Below are 19,703 nucleotides of genomic sequence, written 5' to 3'. Positions count from 1 at the left end.
AACCAACAAAAGGATCTTTCAAGCCAAGAGAAGAATAAGATGAAGAAGAGTTAATATTTAAAATATCTTTCCACCAAAAGGAAAAGAGAGGCGAAAATACCTTACTATCCACGCCAAACACCAAAGAAGAAATATCGCCATACCGAGCTTTCAAAACTTTGAACCACAACGAGCTTTGTCCTTGAAGAATCCGCCACCTCCATTTATTAAGAAGAGCCATATTAAAAAGATACAAGTTCTTCACCCCTAAACCTCCGTATCTCTTTGGTAACGTGACATCCCCCCATTTTATCCAATGGATGCTATTTTTATCTTCACTACCGCCCCAAAGGAACCTACTTTGAACACTAGTGAACAATCTCACCACTCTCTTCGGCATCTTGTAAAAGGACATAGTAAATATACAAAGCGAACTTAGCACCGATTTGAGAAGAGTAATCCTTCCTCCCAAATTCAAAAACCGGTTCGACCAACCTTCCAAGCGATTCCTCATTTTAACCAAAAGAGGTTTCCAAGTGGCCTCCTTTCTTGGATTGCAACCAATAGGAATACCCAAGAAATAAAAGTTACTCTCCTCCACCTTACAAGATAGAAAATTGGAAGCCGCCTCCAAAAAATGCACACTAACATTAATGCCAATTAATTTACTTTTATTATAATTAATACCAAGGCCCGACACTAATTCAAAGGCCCGAAGAACCGCTCGGACCGCCCACAAATGTTTCCAACTTCCTTCCCCCACCATAAGCGTGTCATCCGCAAATTGGAGAATATCCACTTTACAATTATCATTGAAGGAATAACTTTGGAATTCACCCAAAAGCATGGATTTCTTAACAAGGGCCGTAAGCCCTTCCGCTACTAAAACAAAAAGAAAAGGAGAAAGAGGATCACCTTGACGTAATCCTTTATGAACCTTGAACTCTTTAGTTGGACTTCCGTTGACTAGAACCGACATATTGCTAGAGAACACCAACAACTCCATCCACTTCTTCCACTTTTCTCCAAACCCCATCCTATTGAACAAGTACCTCAAAAAATTCCATCCCACCTTGTCGTATGCTTTTTCAAAGTCCACCTTGAAAAGGACACAACTACGACCTTCTTTCCTCGCATGATCCACCACTTCGTTAGCCACAATAACACCATCCAATAATTGCCTACCGGGAACAAAAGCATTTTGAGAAGGAGAAATAATTGAGTGAAGCACCACTTTTAATCTACCCGCCAAAAGTTTTGAAACCGCCTTGTATAAACATCCCACCAAGCAAATGGGTCTATACTCATTTAACCCCACCGGGTTATTAACCTTAGGAATTAGAGTTAAGAAGGAAGATGTAATCCCTCTAGCAATCGGACCTCCTTGAAAGAAGCAATTGAAAAAACATATAACATCCTCTTTAATAAAGTGCCAACATTTCTTTAGGAAAAGAAATGAGAATCCGTCGGGACCCGGACTCTTCGACCCTCCACACTCCCACACCGCCTTCTTAATCTTCCCTTCCAAGAACGGTTTCTCTAGATCCTCCGCTTCTTCTCTACTAATGGAGTTGAAGTGAATACCGTCCAAAGTAGGACGATGCCTCTCCGAATCGGCAAACTTCTCCTCAAAATGGGAAAACACTTCTTCCCTAATTTCATCCACCGATTCCATCACACCCCTTGTGGAATTAATCGGACCTAAATGATTTTGTCTTCTCCTTTGTCTCATCACTTTATGAAAAAAAGCACTATTAGAATCACCATCTTTTAACCACAAAAGTTTAGATCTTTGCAAAAGCATGTTCTCCTTAATCCTTAGGTTTCTCCAAAATCTACTCGTCGCCTCCTTTCTAAGGGCCAAGTCATCATCAAATGTGGAAGAAGATAAGAGATCGAAATCTAACCTCTCATCCACGGTATTGATGTCGTGAACTCCTTCCTCAATCTCAAGGTCAATCTTCCCGAACACATCCTTGTTCCACTTCTTGATTTTGTCTTTGATAAGTCTAAGCTTCTCCTTTAAAATAAAATCGCCTCGCCCATGAACCACCAAGTTTTTCCACTCCTTTTCCACAAAAGGCAAGAAAGAAGCATTAGAGAACCATTCATTGTTGAATTTGAACGGTTTAGGTCCCCAATTATTTTTATCCGTCATGATCCAAACCGGGCAATGATCCGAAATATCCCTATCTCCAATCATTTGGCCAACCACATCCCACCTATTCACCACCGTACTAGATAAGAGAAATCTATCAATACGGCTCTTCGATCTACCATCACCGCTAAACCACGTAAACTTTTTCCCTTTACACGGAACATCCATCAAATTGCTTGAATGAATAAAATCGGCAAACAAATCATCTTCTTTGCAACAAACCCGATCCACCCTACCTTTTCTCTCCCTACTATTCTTGATCGAGTTGAAATCGCCTCCCAAAATCCACTCTCCATCATTGAATTTCAACTTCAAATCGAGCAAGTCGGCCCACATCCTCTTCTTCTTCACAATGTCACAAGATGAGTAAATATTCACAACATAATAATCATTATCTTTCCACCTCACCTTAACCCCCAAGAAACCATCTCCTCTAAAGCTCGAAAGGACCTCCAAGTTATCTTTTCTCCACAACGTGATCAACCCCCCCGATCTTCCCACCGAATTGGTAGAAGAAAAACCAATCTCCGGATGACACCAAAAACCGTGAGCAATCTCCTCCTTCATGTTATTCAACTTTGTTTCTTGAATAAGAAAAATGTCCGCGTTACCTTTCTTGATAATAGTATTCACTCTCCTTCTTTTGAGCGCACTAGCTCCCCCTCTAATGTTAAATGATCCAATAATCATTTCACATTATCTAAAAGCTCCTTCCTTCCTTCTCCTTCTCCTTCAATGACACATACTTGATTACCTTTCACCAACTTGTTTTCCCCCGCTTCCACCACTCCCATAGCTACGATAGCCGCCCACAATCTATCTTCCACATCCCTCTTCAAGAATTCCCATTGTCTTCCATTATTTCTTCGGATGTCCGAATCTTCCGATTGATTCCCATAAGAATAATTCTCCTTCATCTCTAACACCTTCCCTTTTATTCTCCTTCCACTATTTTTCCTGTTTTTAATTCTCCCTATGCTACTGTGGCCCTCCTCCCTTGAATTTAAGTTTAACAATTTTAACTTCTTTCCTACAGCTTTGTACAGATTCCCATCAACATTCCTTTGACTCTCAACCGGACCTCCTACCGTAACGAGGTGCTGGGAGTTCCCCACCGCAACCCCAATTCCCTTGTTATGCATCCTGTTAACATCACTATTCTCCTCGGCTGTACCACCGCCTCCTGTGCGTCCTTCCTTTTTCTCAACAGAACCACATTTAAAAGAGTCTCTAACAACAGTATCGGCCCCACTATTACTACTCGGTTCAGCCACTGCGGTACTATCTACCCCGTTGTTCCTCTCGTTCCTTCCGGTGCAGCCTTCTCTGTAACTACCAGAATAGCCCCCAGCCTTGGATTTTCGAACATTGGAAATGAATGAATCGAACATACCTCCATCGGCGTCGTTGAGCTGCAAAACGGGCCCTCCCTTTACTATACCAGTCATACTCCCAACACTGTGAGCACCCTTCTCATTAGACGGTTCCTCGATCGAAAACTGTTTAATGCTATCCGAAGATTCCTCTGCACTATCATCTGCTTCTGGAACAGACACCCCATCTTGCCAAACAAAGTCAGAATCAGAAGATTCTCCTTCTGAGGATACGGCCTCCGGTTTGCGCTCCACATTACGGTACCATCCTGCTGCGTCTTCCCTAATGTAAAGCTTCCAACAAACACCATCTATGGTGACAGAGATACAATCGGGAATCACCAACGCTATCGGAATATTCACCATGATTCTAGCCACATCCATTACCTCCCCTTTAGCTGTTGACTCATCCACACATATAAACCTCCCCCAAGACTGAGCCAAAGCCACGAAAAATTCTGAACACCAAGCATGCGCCGGCAATCCATAAATTCTGATCCACGCATCTCTCGAAGGGTCAATCTTGTCTGCCTCCCACTTTTCAATATTCGTAAACCATGTCGTCCACCATGTTTCACCCTCCTTGATTAACTCATTGATAAAACCTTCCTCTCTTTCTTCAAGTAAGCATCTGTTACCACCTAAAGGCGTGACCTTGATCGCGAATACGCCCTCCATTTCCATGTGAGTCTGCACGTTGAAAGCAGAACCCGGTATACAAACCTTCCCCACAAAAGCTTTTTTGAGTCTGCTCCTTAAATCACTGTTAGATTGAAAATTCAGAACAACTTTGTCTTCCACTTTACCCGTCTGCCCCTTTTCTGCGCGTCGAACCACTTCTGCGTAAGAAGAAGGACCAACCTCTTTCCGTAACATAACTACCCCTGTTCTACCAAGCACATTTCCTCTTCCATCGAACCTTTTAACCGTCTGCTTACTCTCACTCCTTTTCTTCCACTCATCCCTACTGAATCTGGGCAGATTGACATGAAGTTTCTTGCCCTCAATTAGGATATTATCCAATCGAACTGCTAAAATTCTTCCGTCTTCTACGTCAGAGAACCTTGCAAAGCCAAAGCATTTACCAAACTTATTCCTCCTCGGAGAAATCGCGACCTCCACCACATTACCTGAACATCCAAAAAGTTCGAACAAATTCTTTGCAGAGTAGTCTTCTGGGAATGCAGAGACATACATCGAAGTAATGGAACCACTTTCGTCCTTCCGATTCCTTCCACCAAACGGGAAAGTATCCCATTTCCCTACCAATCGATTCGCATAAGAAACAGTAGACCAACCTCCCTTCTGCATAGAGAGCAAACTAGAAAAACCAAAAGAACCAGCAACACAGAAGAAACGAAACACAGACTGACAATACTCAACCAAGCGAAAGACGGGGATGGACCCAACTCGTGAAACCGACAGACACACACGACCACCTCGATAAGGTCCCTGACCCTAAGGCCAGGAATTTAAACCGAAATCAAGGAGAAGATGTATCTCGACAGTTCAGAGATGTCCCACACCCATTCTTACCACAGAGGAGAAGTGAGCGAATCCGTCGTGCCGCCTGAGAATGAGGAATCGCGGAATGGGGAACCCTAAATCCCCAAATCGCCAGAACACGAGATGACACAATTCTTTTTTAATTTTAATATGAATAAAATAACAAATAGAAATTAATATTTGTGATTTAATTATTGAGAATTAATATTCCTACACCATTTACCTACACCTAATACACTGTTTACAAATACGTGAACAATGTTTTTTTTTTAATAGTTTTTTTTATGTTTTTTTAAATTATTTTAGTGAATGAAATATGAAAACTTGGTTAATACAATTCAGAGTTTGGTTAATATATATTGTAACATAAAAAGTATTTTTAAGTTATAAAGGAAAGTTAGTTAATTGAGTATTATAAATTGGTTAATATAATTCATAATTTGGTTATGGAGTGTTCTGATATGAAATATTAAATCTAACGTGGTAAACAAACTTTGATTAATATTGTGTATTAAGTTGTTTATCCGGTTCATAACTTGATTAATGAGTTCTCAAATATAAAAAAAATAGTAAATTAAAATTGTTCAATGAAGTGTAGAAGTTGGTTAATACATTTATGATTTAGTGTCAGAATATAGAACATGGTTAATAATATGTACTTTATTGGTTAATAAAAAAATGCAAGTGGTTAGTAAGTTATAAGTAAAATAAATATTTAATGACGTATATTTTCTGAGTTCTTTAAAGAAGGCAATTGTAACAGACCGAAATTGGGAAATCTTCATTTCAATCGACTAAATGTTGAAGACAGTGAGTGGCTTGATAGTCCATTCTATGATTCAGAAATCAAAGCTGCAGTTTGGGCCTGTGACGGGAGTAGAAATGCTGGTCCAGACGGCTTCTCGTTTGAGTTTTTCAAACGCTGCTGGGATTTTATCAAACCCGATGTTTTTAAATTTGTGCAGGATTTCTACAAAGATGCTAGATTATCAAAAGCTGTCACCTCTTCCTTCTTAACGCTTGTCCCTAAGATTTACAATCCTCAATCGCTTAACGACTTTAGACCAATTTGCCTAATTGGAAGTCTTTACAAGATTCTCACGAAGCTGATGGCTGCCAGATTAAAATCAGTGATTGGAAAGCTCGTGGCCGTGAACCAATCTGCGTTTGTCCCCGGTAGAAACATTCTTGACGGAGTTCTATTGATTAATGAGGTCTTGGACTTGGCAAGAAGAAGAAAAAGCAGTTGTATGGTCCTAAAGGTCGACTTTGAAAAGGCTTTCGACTGTGTTAATTGGGACTTCCTTCGTAAGATGTTAATCAAGATGGGTTTTGGGACAAATTGGCTAAGGTGGATGGATAGCTGTATCTTCACTAATTCGACATCGGTATTGATCAATGGTAGCACGACTAAAGACTTCAAGGTGGAAAAAGGGCTCCGCCAAGGAGACCCCATCTCTTCTTTTCTCTTTGTCTTGGTCACGGAGGCTTTAGCGGGTTTAACGAGAAGGGCTTCAGAACTAGGTGAATATAGAGGATTTAAGATCAATGATATAGAGGAAATCAGCCTAGTCCAATATGCGGACGACACAATTCTCGTTGCGAATGGGTGTAGTGACAACTTTTCGATGATGAAATCGATGCTTAGAGGATTTGAGTTGCTATCGGGTCTGAAGATCAACTTCTCAAAAAGCAAGTTATATGGTCTGTTCGTTAATGACTGGCTCATGGAGGGGATAATCCAAGGAAGTTATCTATGTGGAAGGACCTTTTAACTCAATTGAAGAACAGGTTAGCTACTTGGAAAGGTAGATACTTGAATATGGCAGCTAGAGTGACCCTGTTAAATTCGGTGATAAATGCAATTCCTATATACACTCTTTCTTTCTACAAGGTTCCTTCAAAAGTTTTAAACGAGATTTGAAAGCTTCAAAGTAAATTCTTATGGCACAAGAAGGAAGAGGATCGTTCCATCCACTGGGTTAGCTGGCAAATGGTCTGTAATCCAAAACACAAAGGTGGTCTAGGTGTTAAGGACATAAAGTTTAACAATAGAGCTTTATTACAAAAGTGGAAGTGGAGAATCCTAAACGAATCGGAAGCATTGTGGAGCAATCTGATCCGTTAAAGATACGGGGACCCGAGGCTCAAAGTTCTAATTGGCACAAAATCGGTGATTCGGAACTCGGATTCTATTTGGTGGCGTGATCTGTTATTGTCTGACAATATCGTGCAAAACTGTTCTAATCTTTTTTCAGGAGCCATTTCGATTAAAGTTCACAACGGTCGCGAGACAGCTTTCTGGCAGTCTAATTGGATAGGAGATCAGGCTCTAATGGACGCATATCCTGAAGCTTTTGAGGCTGCCTATGATAAAAATTGCAGCGTCGCTGATGTGCGGTTTTGGAATGGCCATCAATGGGGCTGGAACTTAGAGGCTTGTATTGATTTCTCTGGTGCGGCCTTTGCATCGATTAAGGAAGAATTCCTAGAGCAGCTGCAGAATTTCTCCTTCGACAGCGGAGACGAGGACACCTACATTTGGAATTCCGCGGAAGACGACACTTACACTGTGAAATCTTGCTATGATCTGTTTACCTCCGTTAATACCGTGGCTGGCAGCGTGCACGACAATGTTTCGAAGGCGTTGGTTTCTCTTTGGAAGTTGGATGCCCCCCCAAAACTTCAATTTTTCGCCTGGAGGGTTCTGCTGAACCGTATAGCTACTAAAGATCAGCTCATTATGCGCAACATCTCGTCTGTAAGTAACGATCCTTACTGCGTGTTTTGTTTGTCGCATTTTGAGACTTCATCTCATCTCCTAGGCTCCTATTCGTTTACAGATTTTGTCTGGCATAGAGTGATGATGTGGTTAGATATTGTGGATGAAATCCCTTTGGAAGATTTTAAGAATTTTCTTTTTCATATGGAGAAAACTAAGAAAGTGAAATGGCAGAAAGTCGTTGCGGTGATTTGGTTGTTCACGATCTGGACTGTGTGGAATACTAGAAACGACTTGATCTTTAAGCACATCAACCATTCCTTTGATGATTGTATGTCGGCAATTATTTTTAGGTCGTGGATATGGCTTTCTTCCTGTCTCCCTTTGTCCTTGTGGTTGAGTAGCCCTTCTACTCGATTTTAATAGATATCTTGCCTATTAAAAAAAAAGTTGGTTAATGGCATAATCTTATATTTGTGTTATAAAATAAATTTTAAAAATAAATATTTTTTTATAAAAAATATATATTTTAATCAAAGAGTTAAAATCATGTGAGAAGGAAAAGTTCATATTATAGAAGTGCTTAAATGCTATTGTGAGGTTTGAGAATTTCTTATATAACTATTTACTACATATATTTAGATTTCTAGGTATTCTAACACCATTAGGTCACGTTTTAACCATATATGTTGTTACTATAGATTATATCATATATGTTGTTACTATAGATTATATCATACTCACACATTAAATGAAATCATTAAACAATCATTCTCCAACATATTTATCTACACTACTAAAACAATATTCTTACTTTTTAGTTGCAATTTTTTGTTCTGACCAAGTTTAACCATCAATTATTATTTATCTTCCTTCACGTTTTTTAAATTGAAAAACGATTTAAGTTATGGTTTGGAGGTGGTCTTTTGTTGGGAATATTATGGACACCAATTGTAATTTTTACGAATTTACATTCCGTGCTTCTTGTATCCTATTTTGAGAACTTGGGTTCTCGTGGTTTAATATATCTCTTGTTTATTAAAAAAAAAAATTATTATAATCTCTTTGGAGTTGACAAACCAGTATTGGATTGCTCATGTTCTCTGACCAAATTTTTATTATTTATTACATTGAGAAGACTAGTAGACTATGCTAGACTAAACTTTATTGTTCTATTGCAACCGTTCCTAGAATTCCATAAATTCACCTGAAAAACTTAATTAAATAATATTAATGACATAAACAAAATTACGTTTTGTAAGATAAATAATTGATGATAATTTAATTTGGATAATCATGTTCATCTTCTCATTACTTGATTATCCATACCATAGCCACTCCTCTCTAACTATTTGACTATAACTGGTGTAACTTGTTTCTTACGTAATAAATTTTTTTTTTTGGCTTTTAATAACCTTATTTTTTTACAAGAAAAATAACCTTTCCACTCCCTAACAAAATTTGTGTAAAACTTTCCTATAAATACATCATTAGAACCTCATCATTTTTCATCAAAAACCATTTTATACTTCTGAAACAAATTGTTATAACTAAAAATGTGTTCATTTTCTCCATTGTATATTTTAGTTTTATCCTTTGTCATAGTTCACGTTGCACATGCACAGGACTCACCAACCAATTACGTGAACGTGCACAACGCAGTACGATCTGAGGTTGGTGTGTCCGATATAGTTTGGGACGACACTGTCAGTGCTTTTGCTCAAAGTTATGCTAATCAACGTAAGGATTGTCAACTGATCCATTCCGGTGGTGGTGGCCGTTACGGGGAGAATATCGCGATGAGCACGGGCGACCTGAGTGGAACCGATGCAGTGAAATTGTGGGTGGATGAAAAACCTAACTATGATTATAATAGTAACTCATGTGTTGGTGGCGAATGCCTCCATTATACTCAAGTTGTTTGGAGAAACTCAGTTCGTCTTGGATGTGCCAAAGTGAGTTGTGACAATGGAGGAACTTTCATTACTTGCAACTATGATCCACCAGGCAACTATGTTGATGAAAGGCCTTACTAAGTGTGTGATTCATATCATTATTGTTTCAATTCAGCTATAGAATTAGAAGCCATATCATTATCATGAATAAATAAATAATAACAGAAAAATTATATGTACCTGATGAGTTTCTTACTCATTATCTAAAATATCATGATAGTTCTCAAATAAAAAGATTATGTTTATGTATTAACTTGAAAGTTAACTATTACCATCAGTTTAAGAAATTGTGGTATTTTAGATGTGAAATATCTCTTGTATTCTGTGATGCTTTTACTTTCTCCATCAAGAGATCATGAAATAAATAAATTTATCATTTTGTATGATTGCCAAGAAAACTCGCAGTTTCACATATTTTGAAGTTTTCATTTGATGCACTTTAAAATTTGTCCTCCTGTCCTAATTAGCTTAGACTTTGCATTCATGTGCGTCCCTCTATTAAATCATATGCATACATATATGTCACTGGCTCTATGATTGTAAAAGCTATAGCAAAAATAATTGTTCTGTCAGTCAATACAGTGAAGTGAGAATTCCGGTTTCCTGAAGTTTAGATACGGTCAGCAGTTTTTTCTCAACCTCTCTTATCAAGGACCATTCCAATACCTATCATAGCAAGTGTCATCACACTTCAGCGTGCTTTGAATCACAGAACGATCAAGAGTTTCCACTGTTTTGAGACAGTTCAGATCAAAAGTTTGTTTTTTCGATGCGGGTGCAAAATTTGTAACTTCCTACTTGAAGGTTGTCTTGGCTTGATTCCCATGTGGTTCGGACCGTTTCGGTATTCTCTAAATCTTTCGTGTTCGGTCCGGAGGCCAATTCATCAAGGAAAGTGGTGGAAATTATTTGTTCCTGAAACTCTGATTTACTGTTCAACTGTCCTTCGGATACTCGAAAAATCATAACTTCTAACGAGAACATCATTTTGAAGCGATCTTTATACCAAAAGAACCGTCTTGAGGTCTACTACATTTCAGGTGTTCGGGTCAGGAATTGTTTCTTTTAAAGAAGATGTCCGAATTTGCAATTAACCTGAAAATATACAGAGAAAAAGTGTGTTGAACCGCTGTCTCCTAGACCATAAAAAATTCATAACTTCCGTGCCCGTTTATTGTCTCCGGCTGAAATTTTAACAAAAATTACGTCTCGATGTCCCTGATATTTCGTATGTTGGGATCGAAGGCCAATTTTGCACCATAAATTCCTGAATATTGCAATAGCGTTGAGAATTAATGGCCGAAATGGAGTTTCCGCACTGTACGACAAGATTCAAAAATACATAACTTTCTCAATTTTCATCATATCGGGCCCATTCCGGTGGCATTCTTTCATAAATTTTGTCGACTACGAGTTCTCTTCAGGCCTTGAGTTCTGAATTTAATCGGAAGATTGAGTCTCGTTGCATTCTTTAAGAGGCGCGCAAGAAAATTCTTCGTGTTGCAAATTTCTTCCTCATATGACCAGATGATTCTCACCATTCAAACGCGCATAACTTTTTCATCGTTTATCAGATTGAGTCCGTTCCGGCGGTAACGGTTCACAAATTTCGTCATCTTCGATTTTATCGTTGGGGTCACTTTCTAGAGAGTTTCGTATTGGTGAGACTCGTCACTCTCGATGCACTTATGGTCTTCTGCTCGTCTTCAGATCCGGAGGAGATGCCCGCTCTTGTAGAAGTGAATTTTAGAACTATTGGTCCAGAGTTTATTAAAGAAGGGAGAATGAAAGAGGATTCACATGCTTGATATGAAGGGCTCGGATATGAAAAAGGTTTTGGTCCCGGTTGATTGTTTTCCTTTTAGCGGAAGAATAGGCGTATATGTACCGATGTTATCATTAGTGGTTCTGAATATGCCGAGAGACAAAAAACTTTAGCGAGGATAGGGATCCATATGATTTTTTTTTAATCAAGAGATTTGTGCTTTTGCAAATAGCATGAATTTGTCGAGTTAATTTCGAAAAACTATAGAGCTTGCGAATGACCATGGCCTAGCTGTTGGCTTATCCATCCCAATGCTGGAGGCACATGTCGTTGCTTATGTTTCTATACTGAAGGTTCGGACTCATACTATGGTGTCTGCTTTGGAGATGGTCCCGGTTTTGACCCCTTAATTGGGTCAGCCAGATGCTGACATAGTTGATTCACTGGCTTAAGGATCTTTACCTTCTGCTTCTCTTGCTAAAAAGGGTCGTGGTGATAGTCCATCCACTTCTGCTGGAGGACGTTCTCCAAAACAGGCTTATTTGGTGTAGGATGGTGTGCGTTATGCTCTGACTCCTTTCTTCTATCTTCCTGCTATTCTTCCTTCTCGAGTACCTGGAACCCTAGAGGAATTCGCTGCTGTCGTGGTCATTGTGGACCTAGATTTCGTCTGGGGTTTATCTTTGGATATGCCTCTCATACGTTGTTCAGGGTCGGATCCCTTATTTATATTGTAGATGCTGGTCAGGATTACATTCTAGGCTCCTCACAACTTTCAATGGAACGAGATGGTGAGGGAGAGATGTGAAGTCCTTGAACGAAAATTGTTTAACATTGAGAAGGATTTGGATATGCTTCGAGCAAATGATGATGCCCTTAGCTCTTTGTAGGAAGAGGCAGGTTGGTTGGGTCGACCGTCCATTTTGGATGCTCAGATAGAGGAGATAAAGGCTTCTTTCGCCGATGGAAAGAAACACGTTTACAAGGTTTTTATGGATGTGGCAGAAGCATGCTGGGTGTACCAAGTGGATCGAAAAAGCTCTTTAGTAGAGGACGAAGTCTCAAGAAGAGGACTAGGGCTTTGAGGATCAAATCAGTTAGTGTTCAAGATTGAAGGTAGTGAAAGTGGAGATTATAGATTGAGTACCTTTTACGAATGTATTTATAGCTTGTGTTATTGGGCTTCTGGCAGGCGCGGAGTGTCGATCTCGGATCCTTGGCCTACACAAAATAAGGACGATCATAAACACACACACACCCCCACTCTCTCTCTCTCTCTCTCTCTCTCTCTCTCTCTCTCTCTCTCTCCTAAAGATACATACATATGCCTCAAAGAAAGGAGCCGCCTAGTAGCGATATTTACAAAGGGTTCCCAAGTAAAGGACAAGCGAGGATTGGCTCCTACCGGTAGGCTAAGGTACTTGAAAGAAAGAGACTCTTGTGTACAATTGAGGATGTTACAAGCAAGTTCTACGAAGGAAGAGTCACAGTTTAGCCCAATGAGAAAACTCTTAGCAAAATTCACCCAAAGGCTTGAGGCAATGTCAAAACCTCTAAGAATTACTTTGATAACCCAAAGGTTATCATTGAATGCCTCAACAATATTATATCATCTACATACTGCAGACGAGAGACCACAAAATTTGATGCTCCCACTCTTAGCCCTGAGAACACTTGTAACTCCACTACTATAGTGAAAAGCCCACGAAGGCCTTTAGCCACCAAAAGAAAAAGGAAGGGGGCCAGGGGATCACTTGCTTCAAACCCCTTTGAATACTAATTTCTTCGTTCGGGCTAGCATAAACCAAAATCGCAAGATTACCTGAAAAAACACAAGCACGAACCTAACCTTTCAATTTGTCCTTGAAACCAAACCTTGCTAGCGTATAATTAAGGAAACACCAACTCACTGAATCATAGACTTTTTAAATTCCACTTTAAATATTAGACAAAGATTTTTACTCTTAGCCATATCCAACAACTCATTGACAGCTACCACCCTGTTAACTAAAAATCATCCTTTAAAAAAGTAAACTTATCAATAACTTTTACGAGTTTTGCAAAAATCCTTTGCAATACTTAGGATAGGTTTTATTTGGTGAGCAATTTTTATTTGTAGGGCTTGTCTTTTCGATCCTTTTTTGTAATCGTGTTTTGACTTCCGGTTCTTTAACACAACTTGATTACAAAAAAAAAATTGTATCCACCAAAAGTTTATCTAGGAGCTTATAGAGGGACCTCACAAGAGAAATCAACATGTAATCACTCATGATTTCTCCTTTGTTGCATTTATAACCTCCTTCTTAATTACATGCCAACTAGCCTTATAGAACTTAGCATTGTATCCATCAATTCCTGGAGCTTTGTTATCCCCAATTCTTTTTAAGGCATTAGTAATTTCATTCTCAGTGATAGGTTGCTCTAACTCCACTCTTTGTTCTTCCCTCAATTGAGTTCCATTCCTCAGAGTCATGATATCCACATGATCCAGGTTGTCTGAAGCAGTACCCACCAGGTTGCTATAGAAATTCAGGATCTCCTCCTCCAAGTCTTGAAACTCAGTTAAAAGTTTTCCATTCTGATCTTCCAGACCAAGCAGACTCTTCTGTTTATTCTTTTGATTCACAATAGCATGGAAGTACCTGTTGTTACCATCTCCTAACTGCAGCCAATCCACCTTAGCTTTTTGGCTGAGAATTTTCTCCTCAATATCAGTCCCTTTGATAATCTTATCAGTCCAGTACTTAGCTTGTTCAATAAGATCAGTATTGAATTTATCTTTCTCCAGCATAGTTTGAACTTTCTCCAGATTATCTCTACTATGTTGAATTCTCTTAACTCCATCAGTAGGGACTCTATTGAGTGAAGTCGTGATCCTTTGCAAACATATGAGTTTCCTCCAGCAAATATACATAGGCCTGCCCTCTATAGGGATTTGCCACTTCTCCCTTATGGTGTCCATGTAATCTTCTCTTTCACTAACACCATTTAGAAATTTAAAACAAGATCTAAATCTGTGCTCAGTGATGGTATTGTCTAGTCTCACCTTTAGGGGGGAGTGATCTGAAATATGAGGCTGCAGAACATCTATCTCACATCTAGGGAATGCACTATACCACTCTCCATTGCAAATTGCCCTATCAATTCTGCTATAGATAGTTCCTTGACTGTGCTTGTTGGACCAAGTGTAATGGCTCCCCCTAGTTTCATGCTCATAGAGGCCAATGTCATTCATCCAGCTTCAGAACAGTTAATATATCAATTGAGGAATGAGTATGATAAGGTTCTTGAACACAACAATGACTTGGTAAATGAATTAATTTCTGTTAGGTATGTATGTATGTAATAAATGAATTGATTCCTCTTTTTTGTGCGTAGATTTTTGCTAAATATTGTTAATTTTTTAGCGGTGGTAAATGCATTGTGCGTAGATTTTTGCTAAATGTTGTTTAATTACTTGGTGTTTCTTCATTAATCTTATTTGGAGAGGTACTCAGGTCAAATGAGTCAACAAAACTATGAATTGCACCTAAACCCTCTTGCAAGAGATCAATATATTTTTCTAGGGAGGATCTCTTAGCAGGCTTTGATTCCTACAGTTTCCCAGCTTCATTTGTATAATCCGATAAAATGTCATTGGTGTGTTGAACTCATATCTGTGTATTGATGATGCGGCTTCTTAAGTGCTTTATAGATGAACTCATATATGTAGTTTAATTTTCCTTTTGGTGTTTGATGTATGTCCTCTAATGCTCTAGATTATCCTTTTATGGATGAGATATTTGCTGTTGAACCTTCCTTGCTTTAGGCTGAAGGTGATGTTTTTATTGTGACACCTTGTGGACCTCCGATTTTTTTTAATACCGGGCCATACCTCTGATCTGTAGAGATACGTGAACTGACTCTTTTTTGTCGCTTAATGCTTTCGCATTTTTGAAAATTCACAGAGTCGCCACCGACCTTTTATTTTATCCAATTAAGGAAAGGTTTATAAAAGAAACAGAAAAAAGACCTTTAAGAAATTCTGGGTAAGGGGGTAGGTTATACAAAGGGAAGGTGTTAGCACCCTTTGTATCCATGGTTATCCATGGGCTCTTAAGTTTGCTTAGCTCACTTGTTTTTCGATCACTTTTCAATTGCTCTGAAATTGCTCATATGTGGTTTCAAATACTTTTGTAAATTGAATTTTGTAATGATCCGTGTGTGGATGTATACAAAATGCTTGTTTATCTTTCGAAAGATGTTTTGGAAAGAACGTTAACTTTGTAATAACCCGTGTTTGGATGTATACAAAGTATTGTCTTTTTTGAAAGTTTTGAAAAAATCAACAGTGTATGAGAATTTTGTTTGTTTTGATTTGAGCAAGCAAACTAGGAGGTCTACCCTGAGTTGTAAGGTCTTTATCCTGTTTCCTTTAAAAAATCTATCCTTTCACCGGATATAAAAGCAAGGTTCGATTTTGTACTCGAAATAGTGGAATTTTGACTTTGATTTTGAAAGATTGTGAAAAAGGATTACCTGAAGAGGTGCAAATGTGATTGTGAGTGGATTCAGATATTTATCTTTGAAGTTAGTGATCTAACGGTTCAATTTTATCTTTGACATACACGCAGTTTATATTTGCTGGAAATTAAAGTGCGGAAATGTAAAGTGCGGAAAGTAAATCTACGCTATTACATCGATTGTGCGGGAAATGTAAACTAGCCTATTTACATGAATTTGACATCCTATACATTTATCTAGGAATTTTAAATTGCAAGAAAACATAAAAGGCATGTTTTTGGAATTTTTATGATTGGTTTTAATTATAATTAATGCATGATTAATTAAATTAAAATGAAGAAAAAAGATGAAAATAGATTTAAACCTAGAAATTAAGTTTAATATATGTACAAAATATTTGTCAATTAATTTTAAAACAAAACTAATTTTTTTGGAATTTTTGAAATTGATTTGAAATTGATTTAAGTTAATTAAAACATAATTATGCAAATAATTATACAAATAATTAAAACTTAAAGATAAAATGATTCAAAATATGTACAAAATTAGTTTATAATATATAAACAATATTTAACACAAAGAACAATTTTTTTTAGGATTTTTTGATTGGTTAGAATAATTAAAAAGCAAATATATAAATATATACTAATTAATTATGCAAAAATATTAAAATTTTGAAGAAAATAAAATATTTTTATTTCAGAAAATAATATATTATTTTAGAAGTCTAAAAATATTTTTTGTGTATTTTTTGGATTTTTAAAACTATTTTTAATTAATTTAACAAAGAAATTAAAATAAAATAGAAATGTAAAAAGGATACTGATCCTGTGTGAAAATCAATGAAGTCCATAGCATAGGGCTGCTTGTCTGACGCGTTGGATTGGCTTGGAGATTGATCTAAGGGTTCAGATCATGAGGGAGCATGATAGCCATGTGGGAATCAGTGCACATGATTAGTCAGATATTCAAAGTCCACACTGGGACCCACGCTGGCTGACCAGCGAATGAGGAGAAGGAAATCTGCCACGCGTGCAGATAGAAAGGTCAACTTTTGACGGACGAACCACGCTTGGACGCGTGGTCGTCTTCAACCTCCGTCTGCCTTATTTATTAAACAAATAGCGGGGGTTTTTAACCTCCCCTATTTGTACAGTAAAACGTCACTTTTGGTAGCTTCTCACACCTGCAAAAATAAACGTTAGAGATAAAAACAAGTGACCCAGATCTACTTAAAATCACCTCCTGAACACGATGGTGATGTTAGTTTTGCAATTTGGTCGCTGTAACTATGGATTCGAAGAGGTTAAAGCTTTGGTACGCATGAACACTCGTTAATGGCATGGAACGATTCTCACGTGGGAGCTCACATGTTTAGGCCCAGATCTAGCTTATAGGACCACATGAACTCATTGGAATGATTAGATTACATGGAGGTTGATTAAATATAGGAAAACGAAAATTATTTAAGTATGAACATGAAGAACACTATGCATGTGTTACGACTCTCATGGGACCACACAAAGAGTTTATTCTTACTTTATATGTTCTTAGAAGATGATTGGAATGATTGTTTTGTATTGATATTGATTGGAATATGAAATTTGAAAATTACAAAAGTTATGAGATTTTTGAGAATTTTGTGAAGTTGATGGCTATGCTCTTGCTATATTTTCGTGTCCTCTTGGCTCCTCTTGTTTGTGAAATATGCAGCTTCATTTATAGGCCTTGAGGTGCTTAAAATTGAAGCTAAAAGCAATGATTGCTTTTGTTGAATTTTTGACTTTCAAGCTTGGAACTCAAGCAACCTTGGCTTGCTCTTCACACTTCTTTCCTTGCAGCCTCCTTGCTGCATAATTAAGTGATTATTTGATGAGTCATGCTTGGAAAATAAGCTACCCATTATTCTTCCATTTTCCTTTTTAAATTTAATCTTATATGTGATAAAATTAAATCAAAAATGGATAAAAATGATGTGGGCTTTGTCTTGGTCGTGGGAGGCCCATAGTAACATGGAAATGATGTTTGAATGCTGAAAACTTGGCCCCTTTTGGAAAAAATGCAATTTTGAACAATGTTGATTTCATGCATTTTCCCAAAATTTAGCCAACTTCAACAAGGTGTAAATCCTTCAATTTTTGTCATATGAAGGAGATCTTGCACTTTTTAGAAACCTCAAAGAGTCCTCTAACCAATGTCTTTTGTCTCATGTCAAAATGATTTTTGAAGCTCCTTGTGTGTCCTTTTGAAAAAAGTGTCTTTTTGTTGACTTTGAAAATGACCTGTAATGTCTTTGATCATATTTTTCAAATGGTGAATCCAATGACCATGGGATCAATGGCATTTGAAAGATAATTGAATTTCCTTCAAAACAAGCTTTGGTTTGAATTTTTTGGATGAAGGATGAGAGAGTTATGATCAGTCAAAGTTGAGTTGACTTTTCAGGCAAAAACCCTAATTTTGAATCTTAGGGTTTTGTTGATTTTTGATCTTTCCTTGATGAATTATGATCATCCATTGATCAAATGATGAATCCTTTGAAAAAATATGGACTTTGACAAAAAAATTCATTTTTGACTGTCTGTTGACTTTTTGGTCAAACGGGTCGTCTGTTGACTGTTTGAGCTGCTGACGGTGCGTCTGAGTGAATTGAAGTTTGAAAATTTGTATGATGGTACTTTGAGATATATGGATGTGTATGTAATCCATTTGAGCTCTCAAAAACTTGTTGCTCCTGTAAAAACAAGAAAAACCCTAGTCAGGGACTGTTTATGTAGGAGACAGTTAAGCGTACCTGATTTTTGTGCAGTGTTGAGTCTCTGCTAATCGCGTGATATTCAGAAGACTTCTAGAACAAAAATCTTGGAATTTTGAATTGTGAAAGATTGATTTGATTGATGGTACAAAACACTGAGAATTGTACTGCCAGCAGTTTGGCTGTCAACTGACTGTTCAGGTATTGATGTAGCAGTTAGAGTGAAAAATCAAAAGTCAAAGTTAATTTTCTTTTTTGTTGTTTTTGCTTTATGTTTTATGTGAAAAATGAAAGTTTATTTACATGACTTGTTAAAAAACATAGACATAATAAATAACTAATATACTGTTACCAGTACAGTCTGAGTTTCCTGATTCTGCGCCTGCAAAAAGATTTTAACTCTGTACCAATTGTGTCAGTACTATTTATCTGTAAATAAATAAATAGCATGTGTGAAGTAATAAACAGTATTTGGCGTTTGCGTAAGAATAAATTCAACTACAAGCCAAAATACTGTATAAGAAAAATTCTAAAAACTAAGTATTTCATATGTCAGGATATTTGTTAAAATAAAAATCCATGATTATATGAGACTCTTAATTTTCAGATTGGAGTTTTCTTGAAAAAAGATGCGGGCAAATTTTGGGGTATAACAGTTGCCCCTATTCAATCTTCTTAAACCTGAAGAGATTGTCTGAAATCTGAAGGTAGAAGATGATTGAATATTTAGATGCCCTGAAAATTTGCACTTACCTTGATCAGAAGAGATGTTGGACGTTGCATTTGAATGTCGTCTGCGAAATGTTGTTGGCAGATTGAAACATTACCTGAGATGGGCTTTCAGATGCCACCTGGTAAATGGGTTGAGGGTTTGTTCATCAGAATGAATCCATTGATTATATCTTGATGAAGGATTTGAAAGTCTTTGTGTTGACTGTTTCGGAACCGTCCAAGGTTACCGCTTTAAGTCTTGGAAGATAATCGTTA

The 19,703-nt window shown here is 37.6% G+C and overlaps 2 protein-coding genes across 2 annotated transcripts; one reads left to right on the top strand and one right to left on the bottom strand.

Annotated features, from left to right (window-relative positions):
* Positions 1 to 9,266: 9,266 nt before the first annotated feature.
* Positions 9,267 to 9,846, top strand: LOC131624747 (pathogenesis-related protein 1-like). The gene has a single exon (XM_058895668.1). The coding sequence runs from the start codon at positions 9,295 to 9,297 to the stop codon at positions 9,772 to 9,774; it is 480 nt and encodes a 159-aa protein (XP_058751651.1). The 5' UTR covers positions 9,267 to 9,294; the 3' UTR covers positions 9,775 to 9,846.
* A 3,878-nt stretch (positions 9,847 to 13,724) lies between these two features.
* LOC131598046 (uncharacterized) lies at positions 13,725 to 14,420 on the bottom strand. The gene has a single exon (XM_058870694.1). The coding sequence runs from the start codon at positions 14,418 to 14,420 to the stop codon at positions 13,725 to 13,727; it is 696 nt and encodes a 231-aa protein (XP_058726677.1).
* Between the last annotated feature and the right edge of the window lie 5,283 nt (positions 14,421 to 19,703).

The sequence above is a fragment of the Vicia villosa genome, linkage group LG1 (genome assembly GCF_029867415.1).
Source record: "Vicia villosa cultivar HV-30 ecotype Madison, WI linkage group LG1, Vvil1.0, whole genome shotgun sequence".
Lineage (NCBI taxonomy): Eukaryota > Viridiplantae > Streptophyta > Magnoliopsida > Fabales > Fabaceae > Vicia > Vicia villosa.
The sequence above is the reverse complement of the archived record's forward strand: the minus strand, read 5'-3'. Positions and strand labels throughout refer to the sequence as shown.

Coding starts and splice junctions, on each gene's coding strand:
- LOC131624747 (XM_058895668.1), top strand. CDS start 9,295: ATGTGTTCATTTTCTCCATTGTATATTTTAGTTTTATCCTTTGTCATA.
- LOC131598046 (XM_058870694.1), bottom strand. CDS start 14,420: ATGGACACCATAAGGGAGAAGTGGCAAATCCCTATAGAGGGCAGGCCT.